The sequence below is a fragment of the Nyctereutes procyonoides genome, unplaced genomic scaffold (assembly GCF_905146905.1).
Source record: "Nyctereutes procyonoides isolate TBG_1078 unplaced genomic scaffold, NYPRO_anot_genome, whole genome shotgun sequence".
NCBI classification, from domain to species: domain Eukaryota; kingdom Metazoa; phylum Chordata; class Mammalia; order Carnivora; family Canidae; genus Nyctereutes; species Nyctereutes procyonoides.
In genome coordinates this window covers 5,032,030-5,057,178 of record NW_026575160.1, presented here as the reverse complement: position 1 = coordinate 5,057,178, position 25,149 = coordinate 5,032,030, and the positions used below count along the sequence as shown (strand labels likewise).

At 37.7% G+C, this 25,149-nt stretch overlaps 1 protein-coding gene across 1 annotated transcript in view; it reads right to left on the bottom strand.

Moving 5' to 3' along the window:
• Positions 1-2,907: 2,907 nt before the first annotated feature.
• Positions 2,908-25,149, bottom strand: part of TSPAN13 (tetraspanin 13) — a 32,424-nt gene continuing 10,182 nt past the window's right edge. The window contains exons 2-6 of the mRNA XM_055314674.1: positions 11,280-11,447; positions 10,172-10,252; positions 9,233-9,346; positions 7,864-7,977; positions 2,908-3,985 (exon numbers count right to left, since the gene is read on the bottom strand). Of these exons, the coding sequence (XP_055170649.1) occupies positions 3,911-3,985; positions 7,864-7,977; positions 9,233-9,346; positions 10,172-10,252; positions 11,280-11,447 (552 nt within the window). The 3' untranslated portion in view covers positions 2,908-3,910. The remainder of the gene's footprint in view (positions 3,986-7,863; positions 7,978-9,232; positions 9,347-10,171; positions 10,253-11,279; positions 11,448-25,149) is intronic.

Sequence of the window (25,149 nt, the reverse complement as noted above, 5' to 3'; positions counted from 1 at the left end):
ATTATGAACAGCTATACACCAATAAATTAGGCAATCTAGAAGAAATGGATGTATTTCTGGAAAACCACAAACCACCAAAACTGGAACAGGAAGAAATAGAAAACCTGAACAGGCCCATAACCAGGGAGGAAATTGAAGCAGTCATCGAAAACCTCCCAAGATACAAAAGTCCAGGGCCAGATGGCTTCCCAGGGGAATTCTATCAAACGTTTAAAGAAGGAACAATCCCCATTCTACTAAAGCTGTTGGGAAAGATAGAAAGGGATGGAATACTTCCAAACTCATTTTATGAGGCCAGTATCACCTTAATTCCAAAACCAGACAAAGACCCCACCAAGAAGGAGAATTACAGACCAATATCCCTTATGAACACAGAAGCAAAAATTATCAATAAGATACTAGCCAATAGGATCCAACAGTACATTAAGAAGATTATTCACTATGACCATGTGGGATTTATCCCCAGGATGCAAGGCTGGTTCAACACTTGTAAAGCAATCAAAGTGATACATCATATCAACAAGAGAAAAAACAAGAACCATATGATCCTCTCAATAGATGCAGAGAAAGCATTTGACAAAATACAGCATCTATTCCTGATCAAAACCCTTCAGAGTGTAGACATAGAGGGAACATTCCTCAGCATCTTAAAAGCCATCTGTGAAAAGCCCACATCCAATATCATTGTCAATGGGGAAACACTGGGAGCCTTTCCCCTAAGATCAGGAACACGACAGGGATGTCCACTCTCACCACTGCTATTCAACATAGTACTAGAAGTCCTGGCCTCAGCAATCAGACAACAAAAAGAAATAAAAGGCATTCAAATGGACAAAGAAGTCAAACTCTCCCTCTTTGCAGATGACTTGATACTGTACATAGAAAACCCAAAAGACTCCACCCCAAGATTGCTAGAACTCATAAAGCAATTCAGTAATGTGGCAGGATACAAAAATCAATGCCCAGACATCAGTGGCATTTCTATACACTAACAATGAAACTGAAGAAAGAAAGATTAAGGAATCAATCCCATTTACAATTGCACCCAAAAGCATAAGATACCTAGGAATAAATCTACCAAAGAAGTAAAGGATCTATTCCCTAAAAACTACAGAACACTTCTGAAAGAAATTGAGGAAGACACAAAGAGATGGAAAAATATTCCATGCTCATGGATTGGAAGAATTAATGTTGTGAAAATGTCAATGCTACCCAGGGCCATTTACACATTTAAAGCAATCCCTATCAAAATACCATGGAGTTTCTTCAGAGAGTTGGAACAAATCATCTTAAGATTTGTGTGGAATCATAAAAGACCTCGAATAGCCAGGGGGCTATTGAAAAAGAAAACCAGAGCCAGGGGCATCACAATGCCGGATTTCAAGTTGTACTACAAAGCTGTGATCATCACGACAGTGTGGTATTGGCACAGAAACAGTCACATAGATCAATGGAATAGAATAGAGAACCCAGAAATGGGCCCTCAACTCTATGGTCAACAAATATTCGACAAAACAGGAAAGACTATCCACTGGAAAAAGTACAGTCTTTTCAATAAATGGTGCTGGGAAAATTGGACAGCCACATGCAGAAGAATGAAACTAGACCATTCTCTTACACCATATACAAAGATAAACTCAAAATGGATGAAAGATCTAAATGTGAGACAAGAATCCATCAAAATCCTAGAGGAGAACACAAGAAACACCCTTTTTGAACTTGGCCACAGTAACTTCTTACAAGATACATCTATGAAGGCAAGGGAAACAAGCTAAAATAAACTATTAGGACTTAAGATAAAAAAGCTTCTGCACAGTGAAAGAAACAGTCAACAAAACTAAGACAACCAACAGAATGGGAGAAGATATTTGCAAACGACACATCTGATAAAGGGCTAGTATCCAAGATCTATAAAGAACTTATTAAACTCAACAGCCAAGAAACAAACAACCCAATCATGAAATGGGCAAAAGACATGAACAGAAATTTCACCAAAGACACACACATGGCCAAAAGCACAAGAAAATGCTCCGTATCACTGGCCATCAGGGAAATACAAATCAAAACCACAATGAGATACCACCTCACACCAGTGAGAATGGTGAAAAGTAACAAGAAAGGGAACAACAAATGTTGGAGAGGATGTGGAGAAAGGGGAACACTCTTGCACTGTTGGTGGGAATGTGAACTGGTGCAGCCACTCTGGAAAACTGTGTGGAGGTTCCTCAAAGAGTTAAAAATAGAGCTACCCTATGACCGGGCAATTGCACTACTGGGGATTTACCCCAAAGATAGAGATGCAGTGAAACAGCAAGGCATCTGCACCCCAAAATTTATAGCAGCAATGTCCACAAGAGCCAAACTGTGGAAGGAGCCTCGGTGTCCATCGAAAGATGAATGGATAAAGAAGATGTGGTCTATGTATACAATGGAATATTACTCAGCCATCAGAAACGACAAATACCCATCATTTGCTTTGAGGTGGATAGAACTGGAGGGTATTATGCTGAGTGAAGTAAGTCAACTGGAGATGGACAAACATATGGTTTCACTCATATGGAGAATATAAAATATAGTGAAAGGGATCATAGGGGAAAGGAGAGAAAATGAGTGGGAAATATCAGTGAGGGAGACAGAACATGAGACACTTCTAACTCTGAGAAACGAACAAGGGGTAGTGGAAGGGGAAGTGGGTAGGGGGTGTTGGGGTGACTGGGTGATGGGCACTGAGGGGGGCACTTGATGGGATGAGCACTGGGTGATATGCTGTATGTTGGCAAATTGAACTCCAATAAAAAATATACAAAAAAAAAAAAAACCAACAAAGCAATAAAGAATTCCACTTCACTTAATTCGTTTAGCAATTCTACCATTACTTTCTTTTAATCAAAACATTCACACATGATGAAAGGTTTCCATTATTTAATATTTTAACATAATATACAGAACCACAGTACTATTTCAATTTCAAATTATGGGAGCTCACATTCAAATATGCTTGGATTTGACAAGTTGCTGTTACAATACTGAGAAAAGTCATGAAAAAGGTACTTAACAATTTATAAGATAATCAAATATCTTTTTGCTACGTGGGCCAATGCATTAATAGTAACTTGTTTAAAAATGCAGTCTTTTTGGACCTCAAATTATTATAAAAGAATATGAAGAATATATAGCTATACTTTCTGAATTTCTCAGACCCATTCCCTTTCAAAAGCTGAAGGCAAATATTACACATCAGAACATTCGTGAGATCCTTTCTCCTCTGTACTTACCTGTAAAAATCAAAAACTAAACCACACTTTCCTAAGGACATAGCTATTTCTAGGCTACATTAGTGTAATCATAAAAGACTACTAGAACTAAATTATCACTTTTATGTTAACAATTTTCACCACAATACAGCTTTCCTAAAAAGACAGAATAGAACGAGGGATTTTGGATTTCCCTTACTGAATTTAACATAATAGAATCTCATACCTTCTGGCTTTCATAAACTTCAACTCATTTTTTCCAATAGGAACTATCTACACAGCACAGTGCTACATACAATTAATTATTCCAGTGAGATGTATATTTAGATTTACAATAGGATCAACACAATAGTGCCATACAAAGTTCTTCTGCAGGTAAAAATGCTAAGAAAGGCCACAGTGGACAGTGCCAGACACTGTGAGGACAGTAGATTCCAGGTACCACTGAGGTTCAGAGGGGACCACAAGTTTCTAATTTTTTCAGCAATGGGAAAAGAAAAACATTTAGAGAAACATAAGAGTAAAAATATATAATTCCACTGTCAATAATAATGTAACTTTTCAGATACTGCTTCCTTAAACAGGCAAATTAGCTGAACTTTAAGTTAGAGAAAGTGAACAAGATCCGAATATGAAAGATATTCCTTGTTTTCTCATCAAAGGAATGCACTAGGATTAGCACGAGGATCTTTCTGGTTCCTGTATCTGTAGGTCAGCCAAACACCCAGGATCTGGAACAGAAGACAAAAAAAAAAAAGAAGAGAAAGTAAAAGTTTTACCTACTTCTTCAGTGCACCAATAAATATCTGGAACCCCTCAAGTGCTTGGCATCATTTGTTCAGAGAGGAAGATATTTCTTTTTCCCTTTCAAATGTAGTAATTGTCTTAATTTAGATGCTCTGAAAACAATTAACATGAATACTGGCCCTCCAGAGATTTCTGCATCCTCAAATCCCAGGACCTGGGACAAAGTTACCTTATGCGGTAACAGGGACTTTGCAGGCATGACTGGGATAAAGATCTTGTGACAGAGAGTTTATACGGGTGGGCTCATTGATGTAATCACAAGGGTCCTTATAAAAAAAGAGGCAGGAAAAAAACAATGTCCACATCCTGTAGACAGAGAAAGTCCACAGGATGTCAGAAGCAGCAGGAAGCAGAGTCAGAGAGAAGGTGCTGCATAGCTGCCTAGAAGGTGGAGGACAAGGCCATGAGCCATAGAGCACAGGAAGCCTCTAGAGGCTGCAAAGGGCAAGGTGACATGTTCTCCCAGAAAGCCTCCCAGAGGAACCTGCATTTTAAGCTTCTGACCTCTAGCAGTATAAGGTAATAAATATGTGTTGCTTTAAGCAACTCTATTTATGATTGTTAGTGCAGCAAGAGGAACTTAATACAAGAACTGAATTGTCTGGACAATTACTAAAATATCACATTATTTTGATAATTCAGAAACACTGGGTTGAGGAAAATTCAGCAATAACAAAACCCCCACAATAACAAATTTTGCCAACACAGATATTTAAAAAATATTTTAATTCCTACCTCATGGGGATCTATACTTTTAGGAAAGTACTAAGTTGTTAACATGCCATTTGCCAAGCCAGGTTCAATGAAGTGTTAATATATATATATTTTTTAAACTAGGGAAGTGTCCATTCTATTTCTGCTACCTCAAAGTTGATTTACTTAAAATACCCAAAAATTTTTAGACCGAAAATGACAAAATTTTAATGGAACAAAATGAATTTCACATTATATTTTCCATGTTAGATCTGAGCCAGCTTTTTATCTAAATTTGTTGACTTCATAACTACTCATTAGTCCTTTAAACTATTTCTAGAGAATTATGATCAATCCAAAATGTTCTCCATTACCACAGTAAAATCTCTGTGTTACTGTACCATTCACTGTTGGATAAATTATTATTAAAATCCCTAGCCAGGATTCAAAGGACATGGTATATAAATGATAGACCAGGATTCCATGAAAGATCACTAAGTCTTCTTAGCTCTTAAGACACCGAAGACTCATGAGTTTATAGTCTTTAAATAATAATAATAAATAATAAATAAATAAATAATAATAAATTATTATTGTATTATATTATTATTTATTTATTTATTTATTTATTTATTTATTTTAGAGAAAGAGCAAGCCAGAGTGTGTGAGTGAGGAGAGGTGTGAGAGGGAGAGAACCTTCAAGCGACTCCCCGTACTGAGCACAGAGCCTGACATGGGGCTTGATCCCATGACCCATGAAATCATGACTTGAGCCAAAACCAAGAGTCAGACGTTCAACCAACTGCACCACCTGGGTGCCCTTCATGAGTTTATATTCTTAAGAGAATTAATATTTTTAAAAAACAGTAGGGGGAAAGTGAATAGACAGAACAGAGAGGATTTCCAGGGCAGTGAAAATATTACTTAGGATATTAGAATGATAGATACATGTCATTACACAATTATCCAGATCCATAAAATGTACAAAAGTAAACACTAATTGTAAACTATGGACCTTGAGTGATTATGATACGTCAATGTAGGTTCATCAACTGTAACAAATGTCCTACTCTGGTGAGTAATGGCAATAACAGGAGGGACTATGCCTGTGTAAAGACAAGGAATATATGGGAAGTTTACATATACATTTACTGTACTTTTCTCTCAATTTTGCTATGGACCTACAACTGCTCTTAAGAAAATAAATTCCTTAAAAAAAATAGGGACAACTGAAGATAGTGTAACTTGATGACGAGAAAATAGAGCTGCTCAAAAGAATTAAATTCACAAAATAAATTCCAAATATAAAAAGGAAACCACATGGCAAGATCTGGCTATTGGGGGATATGGAGATGGTTCATCCCAGTTTTTCTCCTATCGATATTTTTAAATTTTCATGGAAAAAGATCCTACTTTAACAAGAAACAAAAGAATAATGCACAGAATTGTTTTTAAACAGTATATCAATTTTCTTGAATCAATGTCATAACCAACCCACAAGTAAGACAGCTCTTTTCTGAGAAAACATGAAATGAAAAAACTGTTCAGAATAGAGATGTCAGGGGAGACTTCTTTTAAAAAATGAATATTAGGGATCCCTGGGTGGCGCAGCGGTTTAGCGCCTGCCTTTGGCCCAGGGCGCGATCCTGGAGACCCGGGATCGAATCCCACGTCGGGCTCCCAGTGCATGGAGCCTGCTTCTCCCTCTGCCTATGTCTCTGCCTCTCTCTCTCTCTCTCTGTGTGTGACTATCATAAATTAAAAAAAAAATTTTAAAAAATGAATATTAACTTTGGTCTTTATCTCGACTTTGTTAATACAGCCAAGTGCGAATTTTTCATTCTCAAGGGAAGAAAAGGAAACTGAATAGAATATAATATACCCACATATATAATGTGCTATATATTGACCATACATCATATACATATATGCTATATAGATCAGATATGCAAATGCAGTATATGCATTATATATACAATATTAATTTTTCTAAATATTTTATTTATTCATGAGAGACATAGAGACATACAAAGAGGGAGAAGCAGGCTCCCTGTGGGGAACCTAATTCATGACTTGATCCCAGGACCTTGGGATCATGCCCTGAACTGAAGGCAGACATTGAAATACTGAGCCACACAGGCATCCCCTAAATTTTATTTTCTCCTGTCAGTCATTTCTCACGTCTTAGTCTAGATAGAAGGAACTTGAAGGGCTGAGAAACTGTTCCTTCCCCAGCACTCTAATTTAACCAGCTCATTACTGAAGACCACAAGATGGTCCACGGGTTTGCTGTTACAAGCAATAAACATTCCTGTCTATTCATTTTACATAGCTATAGGATTATCTCCAAGAAATAAAGCACTGTAAGTAGAATGTATGAATTTTTCAAAAATTAATTTTGATACACACTGTCAACTCAGCTATATCAAAAAACATCCAAAGATATCAAGAGCCTCATAAAAACACTGCAAAAGGAATTAGCATTCCTCCAAAACTAACCAACAATGTGAGTGTGGTTTTGCTTACAGACACATATATTACATATCAATGTATTAATATGATATATATATTAGTATTATATAAATATCAATATATATTAGTATTATATAAATATCAAGTAATATAAATAAGAAATTAATACTGTTTATCTGTAAGTTTTGGAAAGCTAGGAATAATGAGGGATGGGCTTGGAAGGCAATTTTTAAAGCATATCTTTATATGTATGTGTCTGTTGTATAATATTTATATTTAATAGTCTGAATGTCCTACCTATTCCAAAATGAAATCTAAAATTTTAATTTATCATAAAACTCTACAAACAGAAGACTCTAGAAATAACTTGGTCTAAACTCATTTCATTTGTTCATTACATTTTACATAATTTAATAGTCAAGCATCTTGCCCTGTATAAAATTAAACCTAGATCCATGAGGTCTTCTGTTTTCAAGCCAGGGCTCCTCTGATTATAATCCTAGTTCTCCATGAGAATATTCATTGATACATTCCAAAAGTTAAGGGCCATGCTAAGGCAAAATGCCATGCCCTCTTGCCATATAAAACAGAAATCCCTATGACAAAAGTGGAAAGATAGTGAGTTATTTGCACCCACCTCTGTAAAGCTGAAGAAGAGGCCAATGCCACCAACAAACCTCAAAACCTCTCCAGCGTATTTTCCTATTATTGGAGCACACAGTGAGCATGGGTGGCTGCTTTTGGCACAGCTCTGTATCAATTAAAAGAAAAAAAAAAAAGGACTTTTATTTCAAAGTACAATTACAGACAGCAGATAAACACTGAACACACCTAAAAATGAGTGACTAGAGTATTATACCCAATTGGGACCTTGGCTGTTTAGTAGTATCCTAAATTCTTAGATGGCTCCAAAGATTCCCAACCCCAGCTTACACTCCCCAAGTAATCACACCCCCTTGAGTGTGGATGGGTTTTGTGAAAACGATACAGTCACTGCAATGTTCACAGGGTGGTTACACAGACATCATCTTAACAGAATGGAGAGATTATCATACTGAACTTTGATGCTGCCATATTACAAGATGGCTGTATAGTTAGAACCTGAGAGCAGCCTCTAGGAACTAAGGAACACCCAGTAAGAAAATGGGACTTCAGCACTACGACCACCAGGAACTGAATTCTGCCAACACCCACTGAGGTTGGCAGAGTACCCCAAGCCTCAGATGAGATTGCAGGCCTGGCCAACACCTTGATTTCACCCAGGTGAGACCTTAAGTGGAGGACCCAACTAAACCATTCTCCTGTTCCTGATTCATAGAAACTGAGACAACACATGTGTCACATAGCACTAAAAAGCTAATAATCCCACAAAAGAGGCCTCATCGAGGGAAAAATCCAGCTCCGGTCTCAGAGAGACAGTGATAGGGGTTTCCCCGGAATATAAACACGTGTGAACTTCCTAGGAGGGTCACACTCCAAGTCTATTCTCATATAGGGGTCTGGCCTGGGGGGCTCCAACTTGTCCATTGCTAGCTCAACTCCCACACAGAAAGAGCAGGAAGTTGTCATGGGGAAGAAGGGAGGGAGTTAGGTCCCTTGTATCCTCCCTGCTGGGGATGTTTAACTGGAGCCCAAAGATTTCAATAGACTACTCTCCTACTACCCTGCTTCAAAACCAAGTTATTTACACAGCTCTTCTGTACCTCTAAGGCTAATCTGCTTATTTTTCTTTCACAACTTGTTCCTGGAGGAATTGAATGGGAAAGGAATTAGGGGTAAAGTACCATAAGCACCTGTGTCTGGCCGTCTCTGGAATATTTAGTACTCTCACAAGAAGATACTTGAGAATAGACAAATGATACAATAGTATACACGGAATATAATATAGGTATATGCAAAGCATTGTAAAAATACAACTCAGCATCAGAAATTCCATTTCTTTCAGGTTAATCATTATTTGTTGTATGTAATACATCTCCAAAAAGTATTTTATATTTTGTACTTACAGCCAGACAGGTGTCGTTTGGGTTAAAACTTCGAAACCCACAGCAGTTTAAATTTCTCTGGATGTCATTTCGAGCACTTGCTGTATTGTTCCAACCAACTTCCAGAAGCTGACCCTAGAAAATGTATTTAATATATATATTAAAATGTGTTACCCCTGCACAAAATGTATAAAACTAGAGCCTGCAACTTTTAATAACCAGTGTACCTTAATAAATAGTCTTTGTAAGATGATTAAAAGTTTTCAAAGGGTAATACCTAAATTTGTAACAAAAAGGAAAGCACCATTTCTATCTCAAGAATGAAAAGGCTTAATTTTTACATGCATTTAAAAAGAAGCACTTAGGGGCAGCCCGGGTGGCTCAGCAGTTTAGTGCCGCCTTCAGCCCAGGGTGTGATCCTGGGGACCCAGGATTGAGTCCCACGTCAGGCTCCCTGCATGGAGCCTGCTTGTCTCTCTGCCTGTGTCTCTGCCTCTCTCATGAATAAATAAATAAAATCTTTAAAAAAAAAAAAAAGAAGCACTTAGTTCAAAAGATTGTTAGACTGAAACAAGACACATTTTCCACTGCCATACACCGAGATGCATATTCTTTTACAGATTAAGAGTTTGGAAAGTGTCACTGCTAGAATGGAATCTCAAACATTTCATTGTATAGTGGTAGGAAAAGACTGGGTGAACATCTTTTACTAGTAGCACTTTTTACCCAGTGAAGAGAAAATTTCATTTCAAGGATGCAAAAAAATAGCAACACCTGATGATGTTTCAGGGCTCCAATCAGTCCCACTAATGCAACCAGTAACAACAGATTTTAGCTGTGAACAGTGAAATGCCATTCTGAGCAAGGAGGAATTATCTTATATCCCAATCATTTCTCCCCCATTTTTCCTACACATACTATGAGGCATAATAAAGTAAAAGAAAAAAAAAATTTGCTTACCTGTTGCTCCTCGTTCAGGGCTAAGCAAGCACATGATACAGAAAACTGGACGATAAATACAAGTAAGAGAATAATCATGTACTGAGAATTCAAGTTAAGGCATTTCTCAATACTCTTAACATAAAATAGAGGTACTGACAATTTCAGAATGTACTAGAAGGAATTCAACCAGAAAACAGAACAAATGGCACCTGGAGAAAGTTCACCGAGAACACAATTATTATTTTCATTAATACACTGTAGATATTTCATAATAAAAAATACTAATATTTAACTAAAAGCTGATCTGTTAAATTTCACTTAGATTAAAATAAAAATTCTTACATATATAAAAGAAATAAATATAGATAAAAAGTATTTAAGGTTTCTTAATATTAAAATCTAAAAACGAATCATTGAAATTCTCAACCACATATTAACCTTCTGGAAAGGATCTAGAGGTCACTGATCAATTCAATTAACTCCAAATTTGCAATATATCAATAGGATTATACTGAATTTGCAGAATACATTCTTCATGATGTGCAAAGGATAAAGTGGGAACATATACAGTAATTTCACCTGGGATGCCTGGGTGGCTCAGTGGTTGAGCGACTGCCTTTGGCTCAGGGTGTGATCTGGGATGGAGTCCCACATCAGGCTCCCTGCATGGAGCCTGCTTCTCCCTCTGCTTATGTCTCTGCTTCTCTCTGTGTGTGTCTCTCATGAATATATAAATAAAATCTTTAAAAAATAAATTAAAATAATAATAATAATTTCACCCTAAGAAACATTCCTAATGTTAAACAAATACACATAGGGCATGCTAAGAGTTACTCCCTGACAATTTTTTATTTTAAGATTTTTATTATTTATTCATGAGAGACAGAGAGAGACCAGCAGAGACACAGGCAGAGGGAGAAGCAGGCTCCACACAGGAAGCCTGATGCGGGACTCCAGGATCTCGCCCTGGGCTGAAGGCAGGCGCTCAACCGCTGAGCCACCCAGGTCCCCTCCCTGACAATTTCCTAATGATAATTCCAAACCAGTTGTAATTATCAAAAGAATAATCAATAAACGTTAAGAACAAACTCAATTGAAGTAAAAATTCTCTTTTAAAAAAGGATACAAAAAAAAGCAACACTTGATGGTGTTTTACCGCTCCAATCAGCCCCACCAATGCAATCAGGAACAGGAAGATGCCCACTGCAATGACCACACCAACCACTCGGAGGCTCGAAATCAGCCCAAAACCAATGCCCCATGCTGCGATTCCAATTAGCAACAGACTAACCAACTGCAAAAACAACCAAATGGGCCAGGGATGGGGCAGGGGGAAGAGAAAGAGGGAAAGAAAATATCAATTTATATAACATCAAGAATACTTCTCAGTATCTTACAAATGACTACTCATACTCAATACTAGAGTACACACAAGATCTTAGTAGATAGTATTGTATTGTATTAACAAATTAATCCTCACTCACGCTTTAAAAAAAAAAACTAATAATCTATGAAATTATTATGAAGCCTCAGAGGTCATCTGGTTTACTAAGCCTAAATAATTTCTACCTAAGCTTTTGAAATCATGGCACATGTAAAACTCCTAGATGCCAATATCTCAGTCCAACTTATTGATTACTTCACATGGAAATCACTTGTGTTTCCTTCAAACACAGGCAGACTGTAACCCCTATGATGCCTTCCTCAGCCCCTGTAAATGGTTCTTCAAAGACAGTTCCATTGTTCCCCTCATCACACTCTCCTTCTGTCGCCAAGCCTTCTCTCCTAGGAGACTGGGAGAACCTTGGGAGGAAAGCCCCATTTCTCGCCTGTCTGTATCCCCAGGACCTATCATGGAACCCGTGCCTTGCAGTCAAAAATTTCTCAAAGTGTTGAAAACAATTGCTTTCGGTGTCACCATGCATCCTATTAGAATTCAGAGAGAGATTATTAAAACTTGTAGGACAATGTGAAACATTTTAGCTATTTTGAGTACAGTGGTATTCTGAGCAAGACAAAACTATTTTATACTCCATATATTTATATACTGGTAAAATAAAACCAAGAGGCAGGATGCATGCCTCAAAGTCAGTCATTACCTGTAAAACAAAGTTATGATTATTTCTTTAGAATAGCAAATAAAGAGCATGCCATGTAAAGATTATGATGAAGTGATAGAAGATAAAGCTGAAACAGGTATGTGGGAGGGCTGGGGGTGACGCTGTCGGACAGGAACCAGGCAGTATCTTCAACTGAGAGTCAACCATTTCCTGGAGTGAGTGGATGACAGTACCATACACAGCTGAAAGGCATCAAAATACCTAAAATATACTTTCTAGCACCATTTCAAGACTCAATAAACATTGTTTCAAAATATAAATCACCATTCACTCCAATGGATTTTTACTCAAATATCTAAGTTTTTATACATGTAATCATAGTGTAGGAACACAAATTTTAAATATTTTAGTATCTCCAACTTCTTACATGTGTACAGATACAAGTAAAACTGAAATATTGACAAATAGAACAACTATTGGTATTTTTTTTTAAGATTTTATTTATTTGAGAGAAAGAGAGCATGCATGGGAGAACGCACAAGCAGAAGCAGAGGGAAGGGCAGAGGGAGGGAGAAGGAGGCTCCCCGCTGAGGAGGGAGCCCGACATAGGGCTCTGGGGCTCAATCCCAGGACGTTGGGATCATGACCTGAGCCGAAGGCAGATTCTCAACCAACTGTGCCACCAGACAACTCCATCTATTTGTATTTTTATCCATTGATTATAAAGCAGATCTTGAGAAGGAAAGAAACTGTCTGTAGCATGACAGAACCAAGTTAGGGAGTTACATGGACTTGGTATTCTCCACTGCAGTTAGTATAACCAGAAACTTTTGTTCTCAGTGGGAGAAGGGAAGAAATTCTCAGAAACTGCCACCCAGAAATTGTTTGGTCCCTCTCATTTTCTTACATGCTCCTTATCAGCAGGTCCATTTGCTTCTGTCTCGTTTCTATCGCTTCACTCTCCATCTTCTCATGACTTCCAGCTATCCTGGGTTGAGAAAAAGTCCTCTGCACCACCAGCAAGCTTATTCCTGACTCTGTGTTATCCAAATATAGCATGTTTCCTTCCACAAGTGAAAGAAGGTAAGAGGATGCGAGGACAGGCCTTCACCTCAGCATCCGCACTGCACCACAGGACCAAATGCTGAAGGTGTTCCATATTTTCAACACATCAGAGTAACTGGCTCTATCAGTCAGGGTTCTCCACAGAAAAAGAACAGGATATGTACTTAGAAATAGAGATTTATTTTAAGGAATTGGGTCATGCAATTGTGGGACCAGCATGTCCAAAATTTGTAGGAGGACAGCAGATTGATAATTCAGGCAGGTCTTCCATGATCCAGTCTTGAAGCACAATTCTGTCTTCCTTAGGAAACCTCAGTTTTTGTTCTTAAGGTTTTCAACTGATTGGATGAGGGATCCCTGGGTGGCGCAGTGGTTTAGCGCCTGCCTTTGGCCCAGGGCGCGATCCTGGAGACCCCGGATCGAATCCCACGTCGGGCTCCCGGTGCATGGATCCTGCTTCTCCCTCTGCCTGTGTCTCTGCCTCTCTCTCTCTCTCTCTCTCTCTCTCTCTCTGTGACTATCATAAATAAATAAAAATTAAAAAAATAATATCTTCAACTGACTGGATGAGGCATACCACAATGGGAGTAATCTGCTTAACTAAAGTCAATTGAGTGTAAATGTTCAGTCTAAAAAATACCTTCAAATCAATAGCTACACTAGCATTCAACCAAACATTTGGGCACCACAGCCTAGCCAAATAGACACACGAAATTAACCAGCACACTTACCAACCTTAATTCCTGAGTCTGATGCTTATTTCTTAATTCAATTAAATTTGGAAGCAGGATTATCACTCTGAGTCTTAGAGCCAAAAAAGATCAGAAGAATGAATAATACAGTAGTTACAATTCTTCTAACCTCATAGTTCAAAAAAAAAATCCTTTTGGGAATCATACCAAATCCTTACTATATTAACGAAATTCTTACAAGTCAAATATTCAACAGCAAATGACTGGTGCCCACTACACACTAAAAGCCAGAGACAAAATATCCCTACTAGAAAAAAGGTTGGCAACTTTCCTCTGTAAAAGGTCAGATATTTATCATTTACCCTTGTGGATCATACAAGAGGCCTCTACCACAACTGTTCAACTATGCTATTGTAACACAAAAGCAACAGCAAACGAATGAGCAGGGCTGTGTTCCAATAACACTTTATTTACAGATACTGAAACTTAAATTCATGTGATTTTAATCACAAAATATTATTCCTCCTTTGATTTTTATTAATCATTTAAAAATATAAAACCATTCTTAGTTGGCAGGTATACAATAACGGGCAGTGGAATGGATGTGGCCCATCAGCCAGTTTGCTGACCCTTGCTCTAGAAGTCAGTGTAGGAGAGAATAAAAAATTATAATGGGACAAAAAATTGCTTTACCAGTATTTTTACAAGATGGGTTGGAGGACAGAATAATCCAAAAAGTCCAGATAAACAGAATAGGCCAAAGACTGCAGAGAAATAGTAAAGGCACAGGTAGTAGGCTGAAAAAAATGAACATACTGTGAATATTACCTTATAGAACAAAAGAAGAGAATATAACTATTATTTATAATAAATATATATAATGAAAGAATATAAAATATTTTGTAAATATTATTATATATAGCAAAAGATGTGACTAAATTAATAATCTTAAAAGGAGGAGCTTATCCTGAATTATCAGGTAGACTCTAAACGTCATCACAAGTATCCTTGTAAGAGAGAAGGAGAGGAAGACACTCAGGGAGGAGACAGCCATGTAACAACACAGGCAGAGGGTGGTATGGCTCCAAGCCAAGGAATGCCAACAGCAGCCGGAAGATAGAAGAGGCAAGGAACAGCTTCTCCCCCAGGGCTCTCAGAGAGAGTGCAACCCTGATGGTACTTTCATTTTGGACTTCTGGTCTCCTCAACTGCAGGAATAAATTTCTATTGTGTTTAAGCCACCATGTTTGTGGTAATCTGTCAAAGAAACCCTAGGAAACTAATACAGAACAATTCACACAGTGAGCCCTGGACAAATCAGGAGCCTCTGTTACAGAAAGCTGTCCTATATTTTACCACTAAGAGAATCCTACCATGCAGCTGAAGTATTCAGGTATCCCTATCAGCACCCTCCTACAAGACCAAATCCTTTATTTACATCTCAACAACATCTCAGCAAAATGAGAAAATTGTCTTCTGCTCTGTTACCAACTTACAGCCTCCTTAATAATGAAAATCTTTTCCCTTTTGAAAAACAGTATCTACAGCTGAAAGAAAGGGATACTTTATCATATCAATAAGAAATTCCAGGTCTCAGATTAGGCATTATGCTATTATTGAAAACAGTATCTAAAGCATACACAAGTTTCTCTGCTCTAATTTTTTTTTTTAAGATTTTATTTATTTACTCATGAGAGACAGAGAGAGAGAGAGAGAGAGGCAGAGGCACAGGCAGAGGGAGAAGCAGGCTCCATGCAGGGAGCCTGATGTGGGACTCGATCCTGGATCCCCAGGTTCATGCCCTAAGCCAAAGGCAGATGCTTAACCGCTGAGCCATCCAGGTGTCCCTGATTATTTTTTTTAAGAGAAAAAAGAGGATACTCCCATCAATAGACCTCTTTGTTAGAAGTATTTTTCACCAAGTTCACTCCACTACGTCTCTACCATTGTTGTCAGTCTATCCTTATCACTAATACCAAGCACTCCTGTAAAAACACTGAAGAAAGTATATCAGTTTCCTATTGTCACTTTAGCAAATTACCACCAGTGTAGTGGCTTAAACAACACAAATTTATCCTGCTGCAATTCTAGAGGTCAGAAGTCCAACATGGGTCTTACTAAGCTAAATCACAATGTCAATAAGGCTGCATTCCTTCTGGAAGCTCTTGGGCCAATCCCTTTCTTTGCTTTTTCCACCTTCTGGAAGACACTTGCATTCCATTGCCTGCAACCACTTCTTCTATCTTCAAAGCCAGCAGCATTGTATATTCAAATCCTAGTGTACAACCTGTTTCCCTAAGCACATCTCTTTCTTTGAGTAGAGCCCTCCTGCATCCCTCTTATAAGGACCTTTGTGATTACATAGGGCTTTCCCAGATAGTCCAGATTAATCGTCCCATCTCCAAATGCCTAATCACATTTCAAAGTTCCTTTTGCTATGTAACATAACAATCCATATCCAAAGATTAGGATGTGCCCTTTTGGGGGCAAAGGGATATTATTCAGCCTACCTTAGAAGGTCCTAGGGTCATGGGCAACTGAGCTACTATAGAATCTTCCTTGCTGCAAATACTTTAAAATATTGAAAAAGATTATAATATTTTATTTAAATATATACCTGAGCACCAAGAAACTATAGGAAAGTCCTATAGGCCAGAAAGGAAGGGGAAATGCAAAGTCAGGACTGTAAGCATACAACTGGTGGGGTGGGGGTGGGGGGGCAGGAGAGCAATAGTTCTGGACGGCAAGGGTAGAAAGGAGTCTCAATCAGAACAGTCCTTGAAGAGGAGGGACTTGAGTTTCAAACCAGGCAGGACTGGGAAGGAGAACTAAGACCCTTACATAACGAGCTTTTCTAGAAAGCTGTATTTTCAGTATTATACAAAAACTACACCACCACCCCCAGGATGATAACAAAGATTTCCAAGTGCCTTCTAAAAGCTTTTTGCAACAAAGAGAAACTCTAAGCTTTGAAAGTCTGGAGTCTAAATGTCTGGAGTCTAAATGTCACTAGCCAGGCATGCAGGAAGCTTCAAGCCAAGCAAGTTAGATAAAAGCTAATCAAAGGCAGTGATGGGATTTAGAGAAGGAAAACTCACAGAAGCAAATCCAAAATGATTCAGGAGGGACATTTGCAAATCCTAGCCCTCACACCATTCCCAAAGAAAAAAGTAAAAATTTTTCTATCAAAAATCACAAAACACATAAGAAAAAAGAAATTTTCCAGTAGAGGGATACAACAGACACAGCAAGAGTTAGAACCCTCAAGACGTTGAGGTAATAGAATTAACCAAATGAGACTAAAATTATGTTTAAACTGACTAAAAAGATAAAAAATAAAAAACAATATAGACAAAAAAAAACTATATTTAAAAATGAGACTTGAATGGCACCTGGGTGGCTCAGTCGGTTAAGCGTCTGTCTTCGGCTCAGGTCATGATCCCAGGGTCCTGGGATCGAGCCCTGCATCAGGCTCCCTACTCAGCATGGAGCCTGCTTCTCCCTCTCCTCTCTGCTCATGCCCTGTCCTGCTTTCTCTCTCAAATAAATAAATAAAAATCTTTTAAAAAAGAGAGAGACGCTTGAAAAAGAGCCAAACAGAGCAAAACCAAAGAAAGTAGAAAGAGAAAGATATTATAGGAAAGATAAATCAAGCTTCCTTTAAAAAAAAAAAAAAGAAAAATATAATAGGCCTTTGACAAAATTACTTTTTTAAGAAAAAGAACATAAGTCCCCAAAATGTCCTTAACTGATGAAGAATAGCTATCAAAAACCCAAAGCAAAAAATCATACTCAATGATAAAACGTGAGAAACATTTCCTTCAAATTTCAGGAGTAAGACCAGGGTGCTATCACGCTTTCTCTTCAGTGTTGCAGTGGAGATCTTAGAAAACTGAGTAAGAATGAAAATTAAAGATGAGGAGGAAACACAGCTGTCATTATTCATATTAATAGGAGTATCCACATGGGAAATCCAAGAGACTGCAAATATTAAAACTGGTAAGAATGAGAAAAGTTACTATAAATAGGAACATTATACAAATGTCAATAACATGCTTATGCACCCCCCCCCAAGACTTTCTAATTTTTTTTTTTTTTTAACAATGTGATTCATAATAGGCCCTGTAAATCTCAGGTACATATAAGTGAATCTAAGAAAAGTATTAGAAGACCTTCATGGGGAAAATTGTGAAATTAATTGAAGAACATAAAAACCTGCATTAGGGACACCAGGGTGGCTCAGAGGTTGAGCATCTGCCTTCAGCTCAGGTTGTGATCCTGGGATTGAGTCTTGCATCAGGCTCCCAGTGGGTAGCCTGCTTCTTCCTGTGCCTATGTCTCTAACTCTGTGTGTCCCTCATGAATAAATAAAAATCTAAAAACACTCCAAAAAACTGCATTAAATAAAGATATATAACATGTTCATGAGTGGAAACATTATAATAAAGCATCAATTCACCTCCAATTTAGCCTACAAATTCAATGTATTGCTAGTCAGTCTCTAAGATATTTTTGGGTGGAACTTGATACAATAATTCATTAATTTTCATGAAAGAAAAAATGTTACCTGTCACCAAAGGGCTAAGAACATTTTTAAGACTAAATAGGCTGAAATAGAGAAAGAAAGAAAGAAAGAAAGAAAGAAAGAAAGAAAGAAAGAAAGAAAGAAAGAAAAAAGAAAGAAAGAAAGAAAGAAAGAAAGAAAAGAAAGAGAAAGAAAGAAAGAAAGAAAGAAAGAAAGAAAGAAAGAAAGAAAGAAAGAAAGAAAGAAAGAAAAAGACAGGCAGTGTCTTCTCCACTCTTTCTTAGCCCAGCTGCAGTGTCACCAGCACCATGCATAAGAAATGCTCTTAGTAGCAAATCAACCTTTGTCAGTGCTTACAACCAACCATCCTGGGCTCTCTCTGTTGTTGCTTTCACCATGCTCTGTAAAACGTGGGCCTACCTGGCTCCACATCTTTTGGACAGGTTATTTCATTTTATATTTTAAGATTGTATTTATTTATTTGAGAGAGTGTGAGAGCAGCAGGAAGGGCAGAGGGAGAGGGTAAAACAGATTCCCCATGAAAAGGGAGCCTGATGTGGGGTTTGATCTCAGGACCCTGTGATCATGACCTGAGCAGAAGGCAGCCTCCTAACTGACTGAGTCACCCAGGTGCCCCTAATTTTTTTTAATTAATAAAATTAAACCTAGAAATAAAACTAAAAAACTAATAAGTTAAAAATCCAAATATCACAATTTATTACAAATGTTCAATAATCAAAATCAAGTAGTTGACACAGATCTAAATAAGCCAACAGTGTAGGCTTTGAAGGTGACAGAATTCCAAATCAGTAGGGAAAGAGGTGACTTTAATTAATAGCTTTGTTGTCAGCCCCGGTGGCTTAGCGGTTTAGCGCCGCCTTCGGCCCAGGGTGTGATCCTGGAGACCCGGGATCGAGTCCCACATCGGGCTCCCTGCATGGAGCCTGCTTCTCCCTCTGCCTCTCTCTCTCTCTCTCTCTCTCTCTCTCTCTCTCTCTCTCATCCTCTGTATCTCAAATAATCTAAAAGAAATAAATAAATAGCCTTGTGACAATTACCTAAGCATTTTGAAAAGAATAGTAGTCCCTACCTCACACCATTGATTTAAACCCTAAATATAAAAGCAAAACTTAAACTTTTCGGACAAAACAGAAAAATGTTTTGACTTTGTAGTTAAAGAAAAACTTCTTACACAAAACCCCCCAAATCAAGGATCATACTAATGTAGTGTTTACTACATGCAAGGAGGTATTCTAAGTGCTTTACATTCAATAACCAATATCATCTTCACAATAACCCTAAGAGGGAGGCAATACTACTGCCTCCATTTTCCAGATAGGGAACATGATGCACAGAGATGTTAAGTAACTTGGCCAAAAGTACATAGTAAGGAAGGGTTAGAATTGGGATATGAGGGATCCCTGGGTGGCGCAGCGGTTTAGCGCCTGCCTTTGGCCCAGGGCGTGATCCTGGAGACCCGGGATCGAATCCCACATCGGGCTCCCGGTGCATGGAGCCTGCTTCTCCATCTGCCTGTGTCTCTGCCTCTCTCTCTCTCTCTCTGTCTCTGTCTCTCTGTGACTATCGTAAATAAATTAAAAAAAAAAAATTAAAAAAAAAGATTTAAAAAAAAAAAAAAAAAAAAAAAGAATTGGGATATGATCCCAGGCTGTATGGCTGCAGATCCTGTGTTCTACCTATCACACTATACACCACATTAAAATTTTCAAATTCTATATAATAAAAATCATCAGACAAATGTAGGAAAGCCTAGAACTAGACGCTATTTCCAGCATATATATATATATATATATATATATATATATATATCCGTTTAAAAGGACAAATCTGGGATCCCTGGGTGGTGCAGCGGTTTGGCGCCTGCCTTTGGCCCAGGGCGCGATCCTGGGGACCCGGGATCGAGTCCCACATCGGGCTCCCGGTGCATGGAGCCTGCTTCTCCCTCCGCCTGTGTCTCTGCCTCTCTGCCTCTCTCTCTCTCTCTCTCTCTCTCTCTCTCTCTCTCTCTGTGACTATCATAAATAAATAAAAATTTAAAAAAATTTTTTAAATAAAAAATAAAATAAATAAATAAAAGGACAAATCCATTTAAAAGGACAAAAAGCACACAGTAAAGTAGCCAAAGGTAATAAGAGACAATTCACCAAAGAATCATCCTAAAGACAATCAATACCTGAAAGATGTTAAATCTCATTATATAACAGAAAAACAAAAATCAGAACAATGGGAAATCATCTCATATGCACCAGAATGGAAAAAATTAAGCCTGATGACACCAAGGATGTGGAGAATTTAGAACTCATTGAAATACAAGCATAAATTTTTATAGCCACTTCATGGAACAAGCTGGCAGCAGCTAGGAAAATTAAAAATATGTATCCCATACTAAGCCAGCAATTCTGCTTCTAGAATAATACCCAAAAGAAATACCCATGTCCCTAACTAGACATCATACGTCAGGATTTTGCTGCAGCCTTGTGTGTCGCAGTAAAAAATGTTCAACAACCTCAGAAACCATAACTATGACATTTGTAAACTCTGATGCGATCACAGAATACAAATGATTTTGATCTTTCTATTAAATCAATAAATTTCAAACAAATGAAGCAAATTACATAAATACGGTAAGACATACCACTTAATTTTTAAACGCACAAAAAGTCACCTTATTTATGTCTTTTAAGGTGGGGGGGGGGGAGGAGAGAGAGAAAGCATCTTAAGCAGGCTCCACACCCTGTGCAGAGCCAGACACCAGGCTCCATCTCATGAATCTCAGATTATGACCTGAGCTGAAATCAAGAGCTCCCTAGGCATCCCAGAAAAGTCACCTTATATTCTTTGTAGTTGACTAATAGGTCAAATTGTCCAAAATATATAAATGTGCATGGAAACAACAGATGTTGATTTTAGGACAGTGACAACTTTTGAGAAGGGGAAAAATGGGAAAGGGGATGGCACGGGCCTTGAACTGTGTTAGATCACCTAACTTCCAAAAAAAAAAAGGGGGGGGGGATATGTGGCAAAACACTGGCATCTGAGGAATCAGCCTGTTGGGTTCACAGGAGTCCACATAATATTTTCCCTGCACATGAAATAGTTCCCTGCACATGAAATCTTGAAAAGCTCCTTTCTCACCACGGCACCAACTCTAAATTCTCCTGCTTTGCTTTCCTCTGTAAATTGATCCAACTTTCCTCATCCAGCCTTTGTTTCCCTTATTCCTCAAACACAGCCACATAAATCAAGATATTCTCATTCATCTCTCAAATATTTCATATTAATTTTCATCTCTGCTTTTTCAAAGACTGTCTACATTCTCTCCTATGATGTGCTCCCATTTAGGAAAAAGGAAGGCTTTCAGACAAAGGTGGTATACACTTGAAGGCAGGAGCCAATGACTGTAATAGCTCTACTCACTTATAACAGAAAGCAAAGCTCTGGATCAATCACATTTGGATGGTCTCACGTGGGAAAAAACCACCACCCTCTCTCTCTCGTACCCAACTCCCAAGCACAAGGCATGTTGACAAACACACAAATACACATTCTCTTTGTAAGGTGGAAGAGAACACAGAGTTAACTGTCCAATCCCAAATAAATTTTGCAGTTATGACCACAACGATAAAACTATCCAAACATAAACTTATTTGAGCTAGTCAATTTTCCAAAAATCCCCAAATTGGTTAGTTTTTTAACAAAATAATTGGGAAAAAATAAATGTTATGTTCTGTGTGGCTAATGTTTCTAATACATTGCAACACAAAGCCCTCAAGTATTCAAAATTAGTTTTTAAAATTAGAAAGAGCACCCAAAGTTTTCTGATATATCTTTAATTAAATTTGCTTATCAGAGTTTCTTTAACTTTTACTGAAAAGAAGCCCTTTAAAGATAGTAATGAAACTATTTCTGAGTAGTGGTAATTATATGTTATGGTTGGTTTGTCATTTTGAAGAGAATAGGGCTATATGAAGTCTTCCAAACTAGTGATCTGAAAATTATTAATGCCAATAAAATTAATTCTAACTGCATAATTCAAAAGCCTAAGTTTGTTACTAGACTTGGTAGACAAAGGAACTGCAAGAATCCTTTGTTCAATAATAACAACAGTTTCCTATGAGACCAATTGTAATAGAAAGTAAATTTAGACCTATGACAAATAGTTTCCTTCCTTTGGGAGACAGAATACTGATAAAAACAGATTATGGATCTGTTAACTCGTTGATAGCAATGTTTTTATGAGCAGGAAGCACCAACCTTTCTTGTTTTTGCTTTAAAACAAAGAGAAAAAAAAAGAAGAAAAAAAAAGAAAAAAGAAAAAAAAACAAAGAAGTGTATCATATAGAAAGAACTTCTAAAATGAGAGATTCTAAGAGCTCTAATGGAAAAAGCACACTTAGAAAAGTATCTATGACTGGCTTTACTTTCCCAAGCAAGTCCTGAGAGGAGAAGGTGGTGGCAGAAGCAACAGTTCACACAGGGATGGATTCTGAGTAAGATTCTTGTAGAAGGGACACAGCAATTGCCAACCAGGGCTCACATAACAGCACAAACTCATAGAATACCAAGACACAAAACTATCTGGCCAGTGATCTGTTCTCTTCCATTTTACAGATGATAAATCTGAGTAGCAAAATTACATGCCCAATGACAGAGGCCAGAACTGTGGCAAACTTTCTGCCTGGTGCATTTTTTTTTCTCCCTGTAGAGCCCTATCATAGTGCATAGCATTATATTTAAGTAATTGTTAACACTGAGATATAATACTAACAACAACATTATAATGCATAAAATGTAGTTCTTCCTTTGTAGCCAGATTCTTGTGGGTTTGCATAGCATCTCTTTAACTTACTCCCTAGGAAACCTCACTGGATCGCCACTTAAAAAAGAACAGTGAAGTCTTCTACTCATAGGACTTTTCTATCAGTTAACTACCAAATGCTAGCTTATTTATTTTGTGCCTTTTATTTTCCTTTTACCAAACCTAGAAATGTTGTCACATACACCTACATTCACACAAAAGGGCACAGTGCACAGCCCAGAGTAAGGGAGCAAGAATTTAAAGTGTTTAACATCACTCTTGCACATAACCTTTTTTTAAAACTAATAAACACGTGTTTGTACACTTAGGGATTCATGCAACGCCATGAGAGAACAAAGAAAAACATACATTGTGCATAATGATCTTTATAATCTAGCTTAGGAGTGTGTTGGAATATTAGGCCACTACACTAAACTTCTAAAATGATGACGTTGCTAGACTATTCTAGAATTAGGAACAAAAGAACCAAATTACTGTCCAAAAGAGGAATGGCCTCTGTAATAGACATATGTTGCCTTGATAACCCAGAATACTCATCTCTTGTAAACCTCAATCACAGTGTTTCCCAGGCCTCATAAGACCATTACTAACAGCAGACACACACAACACAGGCCTATCAATCATGGTTGCTCATCCTCCTATCCACAGTGATTGGTCCATGGAAGGTCCATAAACCAATGGTGTCAATTAGTATGTTCCATTCCATAATACAATAATATTGAAAGAAAAATAAATGGGTTCCTCTGGCATAGCAAGCTATAAGGACAATTAAAATTGAGTTTATCAGTGGCTATCTTGGCACATGGAAAGAGGTGTCTTTAAAAAGAATCTAAGCAGCATCAAGTTGAGCTAGTATATAAAAGAAGCAAGAGAGTTCTGACCTTTTCTGAGACCCCTGATCCAGCCATACTTGACAATCCAACTATTTGGATGTCCTAATTCTATGTATGCTTTCAAAAGTTTGTGCTCTCTTGTCAACACATTCTTTTTAGCTCATCTATGACCCATAAAGAATTCTGATAAATACAAGCTTCATTTCCAATGTGTTTATCATAAATTTTTTAGTATCTTCAAACTTGCAGAGATTTTATCTACCTGTACAATTGAGACCACCTTCCCTACAGAGACTTTTTTTTTTCCCATAGACTGTTAAGTCCTTCACCTTAAATATAGGCTTTTAAAAATATGTGCACTACCTTTTAGATGAAAAGACCTCCCAGAAACTTATCTCTAAGGACAAACAAGAAGGGAAATCTTGTTTCCCAGGGATATGCCCTACACCATCTTCTGTCTGCAAACATCCTCCTAGACTTACCAAATTTAACTCCAGACTAAAATGTACCACAAAGCAAGTCAGTGGTTGCTTGCAGTAGGAGCTGGGGTTGTGCAGCAGAAGAGAGGGATTACAAAGGAGGATAAGCAAACTGTGGGGGGTAATAGATATGTTCAAGGTCTTGAATGTGGTAATGGGGCTCAGAGGTTTATATATATATATATATATATATATATATATACACACACACACACACACACACACATATACATATATATATACATATATATATCAAAACTCACTAAATTTATACTGTAAATATGTATAGCTTATGGTATGTAAACAATCTCAATAAAACCGTTTCAACAAGACACACCTTTCCAAGGAAAAGCATTTTACAGTATCATCCTTCTTCTGGAACGGAACAAATTAAAATGCCTAGAGTTGCCAATGCAATTTGGTGAAAAGGAAGAAAGTTACATAACAGTAGGGCAGGTAAACAATGACAACTGAGACCTTGATAAGATCCTTCAATTATGCC